This window comes from Anneissia japonica, unplaced genomic scaffold (assembly GCF_011630105.1).
Source record: "Anneissia japonica isolate Jap-2015-1 unplaced genomic scaffold, ASM1163010v1 scaffold288112_len223158_cov157, whole genome shotgun sequence".
NCBI classification, from domain to species: domain Eukaryota; kingdom Metazoa; phylum Echinodermata; class Crinoidea; order Comatulida; family Comatulidae; genus Anneissia; species Anneissia japonica.
In genome coordinates, this window is record NW_022745085.1 from 32568 (window position 1) to 44122 (window position 11555).

The 11555-nt window shown below is 35.6% G+C and overlaps 3 protein-coding genes across 3 annotated transcripts in view; all 3 read left to right on the top strand.

Annotated features, from left to right (window-relative positions):
- The window catches only part of LOC117119912 (uncharacterized protein K02A2.6-like), a 3426-nt gene extending 1377 nt beyond the window's left edge, over positions 1-2049 (top strand). The window contains exons 2-3 of the mRNA XM_033264891.1: positions 1111-1197; positions 1918-2049. Of these exons, the coding sequence (XP_033120782.1) occupies positions 1111-1197; positions 1918-2049 (219 nt within the window). The remainder of the gene's footprint in view (positions 1-1110; positions 1198-1917) is intronic.
- LOC117119922 (G2/M phase-specific E3 ubiquitin-protein ligase-like) overlaps positions 1-5758 on the top strand; it is an 18282-nt gene extending 12524 nt beyond the window's left edge. Inside the window, exons 2-4 of the mRNA XM_033264903.1 lie at positions 361-434; positions 4733-4920; positions 5189-5758. Coding sequence (XP_033120794.1) covers positions 4768-4920; positions 5189-5365 — 330 coding nt within the window. The 5' untranslated portion in view covers positions 361-434; positions 4733-4767 and the 3' untranslated portion in view covers positions 5366-5758. The remainder of the gene's footprint in view (positions 1-360; positions 435-4732; positions 4921-5188) is intronic.
- A 2674-nt stretch (positions 5759-8432) lies between these two features.
- Positions 8433-10280, top strand: LOC117119913. Its single transcript, XM_033264892.1, has one exon. The coding sequence runs from the start codon at positions 8433-8435 to the stop codon at positions 10278-10280; it is 1848 nt and encodes a 615-aa protein (XP_033120783.1).
- The last annotated feature ends 1275 nt before the right edge of the window (positions 10281-11555 follow it).

Consider the following 11555-nt stretch of genomic DNA (forward strand, 5'->3'; position numbering starts at 1 on the left):
ATATAGACACACACACACAATCACAAACAACACACGTACTGTATATCATAATATGAATGCATTGGGCACCATTTGAAAAAATGATGATTATTAACTTTCATTCCAATTACTTTGCACCTAAAAATTAAAAGTGATGATTGTGTAGATTGTGTAACACTACCACACTGAACTTGGTGTTCAGTCATTGGACTGATAGAGTTCAAATTGGCTGGTGGTCTATCATGATATAATTCAATTTAGAAGAAAGTTCTATAAACTGAACCAAATAAAATTATCCTATTTATAAATTATAAAATTACCTTAGTAAATAAATAAAATAAAACTAGAAATACCTAATTCAATTTTTAAATTTTATTCCAGAACATAATTTTAAAAACCTAGCTATGGAAGATGATAATAAAAGCCCAGAAAGCACTGTGCAACTTTCTTTAAAGGTAAGCACATATACAGTATATCATAAAGTTTTGAAATATTAACTTATTAAAGTTTTGTAAATTAATATATACTATACTGACCTTCACTTATTACAGTGATGTTGAATGTAACAAACATGGCATAGAGCAACTGCAAATTCTGTACAATAAATTTATTTGTTTTAAACATACTATTTTGATTTTCAATGAATTGCTGCAACAATGTTCTCAAGTACCAAGTATAATACTATTATTATTATTATTGTATACTTATATAGCGCATATCAAACTTCTCTATGCGCTGAAACATCAACTAAAAAATAAACCAAAAACCAAAGATGTGTACTAAACCCTCTAGCTCTCTTCCAAGAAGATGTAGGCCTACACCAAGGTTACCATCGATTGTAGAACAGGATAATGATTCAGCTGATGATTTCTTGTCATCACGTCCTAGTGGTAGTCAATATGTAATTACAGTATAGTATTAATTAACATCACAGTTTGTTTCTTAAAAAGCAGTAAGCCTATACGATGGCATTGTTAGGGTTTTAGTCCAGCTAGAAAAGAAAATATAAACAATCCAGGGATATTGTTCAGTTGAGTAGCTGGTACCATTTAGTGAAAGTGATCATAAGGCATAAGGAATTTTTGGGAGATATTAAAGAACTATTAATTAATGTTCTTCATTTTCCCCTAGCCTTCACTTAGATATACAGACAGTGCAGATGGAGTTCTAGAACAAATGCAGTCCGTGTTTGGAGATGTGAAGTTTAATTTCTTACAGGTACTATAACAAATAGAACTAATAGCATTTAAAACTTTAGAAAATTTTAACCATTTAATAAGTTCAAACTTTTAAATAAGTAAGTCATTCTAAAAGAAGTTTTTCAGGTGCATTTGATTGCACCAACCACAAACTTTATGTGAAAAAAAAATTTCCCATTTCACAAATTGCAATTAAAGGATTGTTTTTAAAAGCTAGTAAAATAATTTTATTCCTGATGTTACTTTTATTGTTGAAAGTATCATCTGCATTTGATGCATAGACATTGAGGTTTAGCTACATAAACGATTTGTTTTGGTGCTTAAATTAAAGGTGATGAATTCATTTCCCAGGCTTTGAATATAAATTAAATAGTTAATACAATGGATCTATTGCTACATGTTTGTTTAATTTCTCATTAAAAGAAAACACAATATGCCACATAATTTTTGCCCACCACCCTTGTGTCCTTTGTATGTAAATTACTCACCACCACCATTACGTAATAAGGTAAATATTGTTTATTATTTTTTAAACCAATTATATTTGTTGTAAAGAAACTTTTTTTTTAATAAAGGTAAAACCATTTGTGACCAGATTCAAATCTGAATGCCTCGATATTTATACAAGTTCATACCATGCTTTCTATTTTACTTACAGTAACTGCTTTAAAATATACATTAAATCAAGTACAGTAAGTTATAGTACATAATCTTATTTAAAAACTTGACTTTTACACAGTCTGAAGCACATGCCACACCCTGTGAGCCTACCCAAAACCAAACATTAACCAGTGACTGCATAACGCTCAGTGATGATGAAAACTTGCCGGACATTAGTTTCCATGGCCCTACAGTGGAATTTAGACCATAAGTACAGGCTATAAAAGACATCAGTTATTAAGTGGTACTACTCCACTCCAAAACTACACACCTCCATTCCAGTGTCATATGATTCGTCAGGTTTTTTAGATTTATTCAATGAAAATTATAGAGTATTTGTGACAAAAACAAATGCAAAACATTACACTCATACATTACGGAGTGCCGTTTGAGACATGTATGATTATGTTACAATTTTGCCATTCTGTGGGCACAATTTTTACTTTAAAGAAATTCTGTAATATTGAAAAAGGAAAATTAAAAAAAATTGAAGATAAAATTTTTTTTAAATTTTAAAAAAATTTAAAAAGATAAAATTCTGTGAATATAATTTTTTTCCTGAAGAAATTGTTTAATCATGCATGAACAGCAGTGGCCAATCAAATGTGGGAGTTTGGTATTTAAAACAATTACGTGATTATACTGATTTTTATCTTGCATTGTATACATATATATATATTTGTTGTTGTACAGTAGAAGCATTTTATTTTGATCAATGATTTGACCCTACTGCCTCATTCGACAAATATGTAATGTAACTTTACAAAGAGCCTTGTCACTTGCAATAATACTTTTTGATAGTGTATTCATTCTTGATAGAAGATAGTGCGATATATTCCTATAAATTACAAATAGTCACGATTATTATACACATACACATGGTTGTTAATATTATGTTATTGTATAGTAAGAAACTCACTTACGTTAAAAACGTCTGATAATGGAGTATATCTACGAGGCTTAGTGATATCTGAGAAACTTTAGTGTAAACAGTAAGAATTAGCCCGCTTAGCGGGATTGCTGGTGAGATTTCGACGAGTGAGGATAGACAGCAATCCACTGAGTTTTGGAGAACAAATTACGGTGTATCAACATTGCTACTGGGTTACTCTAGGACTGTTGTTAGGGTATTCAGAGTTGAGGTTAACAGTATATTCAAAGTTGAGGTTCACAGTATATTCAGAGTTGAGGTTCACAGTATATTCAGAGTTGAGGTTCACAGTATATTCAGAGTTGAGGTTATTATTGTTGGTACTAGATACCCATGAGTGTTCAGTTGGGTAAGTCTGGATGGCCAAATTGTTTTTTTAATGATTATTGCTAAAGAGCCTAATTTTAGATTGATGTTACCTTATACACTTTTAAATTCTATGTCATTATGATTTAATTCTATGAATGCATAATTGTTGGCTATGATGATGTTTAAACATAATGATAGTGATGGTAACACTATGTTTTACTAATTAAGAACTTATCATTATTGTGTGCGGTTTTGTTGCTTTTCTTGTGGTTGTGGCATCCTGGACGAGAAAATCGCATCACGACACAAATGTATAGAAATCCATAACATTACACACATACATGAAATTCATACAATTTTTGTGTCTACTGCCACCAACGGTGGCGTAGACACCTAGGTGCAATGTGCGAATAAAGATGGCGGATATGCCGCCGGGACTTACTGTTCGTTTTCACCTTCATGGTGGATTGATGTGACACGTCTGAAAACCCAATCGTAGTTGTGTGAAATATACGAACTTCAATTGTAGTTGCGTGAAATATACAAGCTTTTTCGACTTTTAAAAGAAAATTACATTAACACAAATGTTACATCTAAATTCCAAAATATGGTAGTATATGTTTTATGTTGATTTGTTAAATGGTCTTAGTTAATGATATTACAAAATAAAAGATTTCGACCATTACTATTATTTTATGGTAATAGTTTTATTCTTAAATGCATTTCAATAATACAACTCTAACCAAAACAAAACTTGGTAGGCCTATTATGCACTTTCACCAGCTAGGAAACTAATTAGATATGTATAAATGCCTTCTGTGATTGGTTGATCGTCAACTTTTCAATGCTTGGTGGATATGATGCTTTTTTCCAGATCTTTTTGCTTAGGTGTATGGATATAATGCATAAATCTCATATTAATTTCATATTTTTAAACATTTTTTGGGGTATGTGATCAATTCACATGATAGATTACATTCATGGGATGCCCCTAAGCCAAAAATCTAAAAAATGGATATACTGTAATGCATTTTTCCGAATCATGGCAGTACAGGATGCCTTCAAGGGGCATACTCGAACACTTTTTTTCCCAAAACAAGTACAAAATTTGTCCATATCACATCAGAATTAGACATCAAATATGATATTTAAGGATGTATATGTGGCAAAGACAAGCCAAACCAGTCACTTGTCGCAAATCGTGTTTCAGAGAAAATGGCCAAAACATGCTGGAATGTCAAATTTTTAAAAATCAATTTTATTGCACTAAACTAACATTTATATATCTACACATCATTCTATGCTGTTATTTTCCCCATTTTCAATGTTAAAACAATACTTTTTAAGGATTTAAAGATAGTTTGTGCATGAGAAATGCCTGAAATCATAAACTTTGACGGTTAATTTCTCATATATTGTACTTTAAACAGCTGTGTGGTTAAACGCTTGTAACTTCATAAGGAAATCATATTCCCTTAACATATTTTGTCAGTTTCTTGTGCTTAAAACTTTTTATCAAAATTTTAGATGGTGCAGATAGGCATAATCTTAAAAAATAATGAAATATGCAAATACTAATAAGACAATCAGGTTATTGCATACCTGTGTATATAAATTCATTTCGAAAATATTAATTTTGTATTTGTTTTTCTAGCACTGAACAAAGGATAGTATGAGGTATCTGGCAGGATGATAGCATACTTCCTTATGCATAGAGGGCCATCACCAAATTTTCTAAGCAAGACATGCTATACGGCTATTGTTAAAGGCCTACCAGCTGCAGCTGCTGAGGTCAAGACTGATGACATCGGGGATGAAACATTGAAAAACAACATTAAGAATGTAAGTAGAGTTGAATTTGCCTACACAAGAACTTTTTGATATTTTCTTTTCTGGTAATTATTCTCAGATATTTTTAGAATGTGACCTTATGTTTATAGAATTGAACGTGAAAAATGTGGACCATCGCCAAAAATCAAGATGGGAAATTTTGAGTTACAGTAGTAGCCATGAACACGTATCACTTACCTGTATGATTACTTTTTTATTACTGCCTATTATTTTGTTGAGTTTAAACTATTTTATTTTATTTTATATCTTTGTACTTTAGCTATCTCAAGCAACCGATGAAAGTCGTTATGAGGAAGCAGTGGATGCATTAATGGACGCCATCCAAGTGGCTGGGTTAGTTCCTCTGTCAATGAAAATTGACAACAAGGAAGATCTGGCCAACGCTCTTACACGTTTTGTTGTGCTTGACAAAGCTGCCATAGTTTATGACAGGTAGGTACCAGCATTCTGATAATGTTTGTAACATTCATTGATGACAAAAGCACAGGCTTAAATGTTGAGAGGTGAAAGTATCAACCATCCTTCAGGTTTCGAGATGGGCTTGCTCAATTTGGTCTTCTGAATGAAATGCAGGCAAAGCCAACTATTATGCAACAGCTTTTTGTTTACAATGCAAACAAGGTAACGGCAAAAGATTTCCTCTAACTGTTGACAATCAAATGTTCGGAAAAGGGCAGCAATAGACAGCAAAGTAACAATCTATGAACTCAATCAATGAATAAATTATTCAACAATACAGTATATTAATAGGGTTCTTAATGGGATAAAGATAATGTGTGCAATAAAATATACTTTCTTAGTTTTATAAAACATTTCATAGCAAAATAAAAGCAATTCAAATAAATAACGAGGCCAGAACCTTTAAAATGGAAAGATCTTGAAGTATTTCAGTTACAATTACATATGTAACAGTTAACAATATGGCAGAACTGATCGTATTCACCAATAAATTTTTTTTTAGCATAATTAGCAAAACCAGACAAGCTTTGCGTTAAAACCTTAGAAATAATAAAATTTGGTGTTGTATCAACGATTCTTGAAATATTATATCTAATGCATTTGGTTGAAAAAACATGATTCACTTTCGGTATTTGGAAATTGTTCCTACCACGTGTATAGTAACTATGTATATCATTAAAAGATGTCGGAATCATACTTGTGAAATATAAAGGAAGCTGATCATTTTTTAATTTATGATAGAACTTAAGGGTTTGAAGCTTATAAATATCACTTATTTTCAGTAAATTTTTTTTTGTAACTTGTAGAGTCTAGTAGTATTGCAACCCCAAAGTAAAATTTCGATATCAGTATCTGCAATTTTCAGTTTAGGTAATTCTATTTTCTTTTGAGGTTGATAAAATACTTGGCATTTTGTTTTCGTTATATTGAGAGACAATTTATTTAATTTTAGCCATTGCCAAGCTTTGTTAAGTTCCATATTAACATATATATATCTGTCATAGTCTCACTTTCAATATTATCATTATTAAAGTTTTTAAGTATGCTTATGAGAGTTGTATCATCAGCATACATAATTGCTTTGAAAAGCTTACTGGCAACTGATAAATCATTAATATAAATTATAAACAGTAACGGTCCAAGGATAACAGTCATTTCAGACAATATATTATCAACTTCTACATATTGAAATCTATTAGTTAAATAGCTTTTACATAGTTCAAAAGCAGTATCTCTAACACCATAGTATCTAAGCTTATGCAATAAAATGTTATGATCCAAGGTATCAAATGCTTTTGATAAGTCAATTCTGTGGAACGTTTTTCACGGAAACTATATTGATCTTCGTAAGAAAGATTTTTGTTTTGAAAATAGTTATACAATACTGAATACTGGTACTGAATGTATTCTTAATGAAAGGATACGCTCTCAGACAGCACAGGGAACTAAGGTGTTCCTCTCTTGTGATGCAAAATGCCTAGATGCAATAGTTGGCGGGAATGTGGGTCCGTTGACGAAAGAGGGGTTCAATATCTATATGAATTGTTCAAAAGAAAACAACACGAAGTATGATGCTGCAACTGGACTTCGATCAACCATCCCAAAGGCAATCAACCACGTGCATCCGGAACGTATCTTTGATATTGAGGTTGGAAATATGGGGCTATGTATCGATCATGCTATCAGCAGAACAATGGAGTATGAGCTTGAGAAGTTGGTTAATGAAGTTCACCAGTAAGTATTATTTACAATGTTTTGTTCAGATTCTACTTTTACATATTAATTATGGTTGCAATACAGTATGAAATGCCTGATTGTTTCAAAATGGCCGTCCAATACGGAATGGTTAGTAAATAATTTGGGAAATGTAATATTAAAGTCGCCATACTGTAGGTAATTCAATAGGCCTGATATATTGTAAATTGATTAAAATGCACCCAATAATACTGTTTTTTTCTACATTAGGACAACTTCCTTAATTGCAGGCTGGAAGAGAGGGAGTTTGATTACGTTCTGTAAGGTTAAGGAGGCTCGAAGTTAATATCAAAGCATGTGGTGTACAACGGGATAAAGACGGCGGGTTTCACATTCGCTTTGATGAGAATGATAAACTTCAAAAGCTTTTTTGCATACGAGAATGAGTGCTCATTCACGGATATATTTGACAGAGTCCTCCCCGACGAAAATTTTCAACACAATTTGCCAGCCGATTTGCAAACATTGTTAGAATTACCAATGCCATCTGTCAGCTACAAGAAAGTACATCAATTGATCAATTGAACAGTACACGAGACACTCCGATTTATTTCATCAACTTCAGGTGTTCCAGTTTGGGAATAAATTTTTCCCGTATGAAATGAAGCTAATTGATGTTGTACCCATTCTCCTTAAATCTCTTCCTTTCCACAATCTGATGCCCTTATCGACTGAAGGAGGAAAGGAAGACCCAATATTGAAGATATTTCAGTGGCAGTGGAGAAAGCTTGTCCATGAAATATCTCAATGTTCAGATATTGTGCAGGAGCATTTAAAAAAATTAGTGAGAGACTCCATGGGCCCCGGGGATGACAATGACTCTAAACATGATATAGATGACGCAATAGGCCCGAATAACGATGACGACAATGTAGAGCAACAAGTTAACTCTACCAACCAAAACAGCGCTACCAAACAACAATTGAATAGTGAACCAGCAGCTGAACATCCATCGACTTTTGTACTCAATTGAAAAACAGTCGTATCACAGAAAGTCTACTTTGCCATCCCCATGTATACCACATCATAACCTAATTGTTGTGTCAACCCAAAAAGAGTGCGACAAGGACCATGGGAAAGTACCAAATTTGCTTGCAGAGGCGGCACGACGCGGTGTCACAGTTGTTAGCGATAGTTTTCTTAAAGATATATATATCTCTTTATATATTGGAAACCTAACCCATCAACCAACTGTCTAAGATGTGTATAAGAGACAGGTAAAGGAACTGAGAAAGCCAGTTTTCGATATTACGAAGTTCGATGGGGACCCAATCGAATATCGAAAATTCATGAGGCAATTCACTGCTCGAGTTGTAGGGTGTACAGACACAGATGATGAAAAGCTGTACTACTTGGAGCAGTTTACAAAGGGCGAGGCTAATAAAGGTACTGGCTTTAGTTACTTGGACTCCAAGACGGCATATTCAGCAGCAATGAAGGAACTGGAAGATCGCTATGGAGATCAAGATGTCATCGCAAATGCCTTCATGAAGAAAGCTCTGGCTTGGCCCCCAATCAGGAGCGATAATCCTAAATCTTTGGATGTATTTTCCATTTTCTTATGTGAGTGTGAGAGTGCCATAAAATGCATCAACGCGCTAGGAGTTATGGAGTACTCAGAAAACATAAAGAATATTGTGAGAAAGCTCCCATACTATTTGCATGACAGGTGGAGGTCCTTGGTAAGCAAACTCAAAGATGAAGGCAAGACTGTTAAGTTTCATGATCTTACCCAATTTGTCAAGAAAGAGGCCAAAAAGGCAAACGACCCCACGTATGGGAAAGCAGCATTATCTGTGAATTCAACCGACACAGGAAAAAGAGGCTCATTTCATAACCAAAGGGCCAAGGGAATCTATGCTACAAAACTTGGCGACAACAAGGAAACCAAAGCACAGTCTAACAATACATCTGTAACACCCAATCCAGTTCGGACATGCTACATTTGTAAGAAGGGAGAACATAGGGTAGACAAATGTGGTGTGTTTTTGGCCAAGACCATTCAAGACCGCATCAACCTCGTAAAGGAAGCAGGAATGTGTTTTGGTTGCCTGAGGCACGGACATAGATCAAAGGAATGCAGAAATAGAGGTACCTGTCAAAAGAGCCATAAAAGACATCCGACAGTTTTACACCGTGATAAAGTGCCTGCTTGTAGAGTTGAGGTAGAAAGGCCAGAGAGTTCGAAGGATATGGTACTCGATATCACAGGATCAAACCCATCGTGCCATACAGGGGCCGGTAATACAATTTGTACCATGGCCATTGTACCAGTCCTAGCAAGGTCCAAACGCAGTGGCTTGTCCATTGAAACATACGCCTTCATGGACCCTGGCAGCAGCGTTTCATTTTGTACTGATGAGTTAAGAAAAAAACTCGGCCTTGGAGGCAGGAAAGCAAGGATTACCCTGGACACTATGGGTACATCCCATACACTTGACACACGCATAGTGACGGGCATCGAGCTTAGAAACCTGGAAGCCACACACACACTCGAGTTGCCGAATGTATACTCCAAAGGCTCTATGCCTGTTTCACATGTTCATATTCCTCGGAAAAAAGATATCGAAGAATGGCCACACATGGAAAGAGTACAGTTGCCCGACATCGATGCAGAAATAGGGCTCTTAATAGGTAATGCTGTTGCTGAAGCGTATACCCCACTGGAAATTGTCACTGGACCTCCTGGAAGTCCATATGCTTCCAGAACTGCTTTGGGGTGGATACCATGGAATGTTGTTAGAAAGGGCAACAGCAACGAGTACAAGACTGACAGTTATCCATCCAACCGTGCGGAAGTAACAGCAATTGAGGAGCTGGAAGAAATCAAGAAACTGAATCACGCAGTGACAAAGGCAATGCAAATTGATTTCCCGGAGAATGGCAAAAATGAAAAGTTGGAAATGTCACAAGATGACCGCACATTTCTCAAGTTATCTAATGACAATATGAAGTTCAAAGATGGTAAATTTGAAATACCACTTCCATTCCGAAACCGAAATCATCTGATGCCTAATAACTATTCATTGGCCGTCAAGAGACTTTCATCACTGCGAATGAAGATGCAAAGAAACGCAGACTTTATGAAAGATTATACAACCTGTATGGAAAATATGATCGAAAAGGGGTATGCCTGATGAGAACAACTCACGTATATGGTATATACCACATCATGGTGTATACCACCCCCAAAAGGCAAACAAATTTCGAGTGGTGTTTGACTGCGCAGCCAAGTTCCAAGGGATTTCCTTGAATGATATGTTGCTGCAAGGTCCTGACCTGACGAACAGTCTCATTGGTGTGCTAGTAAGATTCCGGCAGCATGAGATTGCTCTTATGTCAGACATTGAAGGAATGTTTCTTCAAGTGAAAGTACCAGAAGCAGACCGTGATGCCTTACGTTTCCTTTGGTGGGAACATGGAAACCTAACCCATCAACCAACTGTCTACAGGATGACGTCCCATTTATTTGGTGCCACGTCATCTCCGGCAAGCGCTAATCTAGCGCTAAAGAAGACAGCAGAAAACAACCAGCACAAATATAGCAAGAAGGTAACTAGATGTGTATAAGAGACAGATCATTAACAGAACTTATCAGGATGAGTAGGCCTACTATCAGTAAAGATACAGATGTATCTAAAGACGAAGAAGCAAAGAGAGAAAGAGTAATGACCGAAAAGGGATTGGCGTACATGATAAAAACCAAGAAGAAGAAACGTGACGCTTTGGTTCAAGAATTAAAGAAGGCCCAAGTGGTAATAGAAGGACTGGAGGCTACTGATAGATCGGAGATGCAGGATGAGTATAAATCATGGCTCATGCTTTATGAGGCATTTCTACTTGAGCATGACGAGCTAACAAAGCTGCTAAATGAAGAAGATAAACATTATGATTATTGGCGATACTTCGATCCAACCGACAGTGCTCTGAAACTGTTCAAATCTCAGGTAGAAGGTATTCCCAAGGAAGAGCCACAACCATCGGTTGACCCTACAGACAGCGTTTCACAAATCCGTTCACATTACTCTAGTAAAAGCCGACGGTCCAAGGGGAGCCAAAGATCGTCACTGTCTGCTGCTAAAGTAAAAGAAATTGAAAAGCAAGCCGAAATAACTGCAGAGATGGCTGCCTTAGAGGAACGGGCGGCAATAGAACAGGCCAAGTTAAACTTGAGGATGCAGGAAGCTAAACTTGACCTGAAGACAAAACTGCAAGCTTTGGAAGCCAAGCAAATTGCTCTTGAAGAATGTGAAGATGCACTCTCGACCAATAGCAGAATTACTCGCTGCAGTATTGTCTCATCACAGCAACGAACTCAAACAGGCTGCAACGTTCAGGCGGAGAGTTTTATACCTTACCAGGCTAACGAATCACCACATTTTCCAAGGGCTGGTGGTGTATCAACATACCAC

Coding starts and splice junctions, on each gene's coding strand:
- LOC117119913 (XM_033264892.1), top strand. CDS start 8,433: ATGAGGCAATTCACTGCTCGAGTTGTAGGGTGTACAGACACAGATGAT.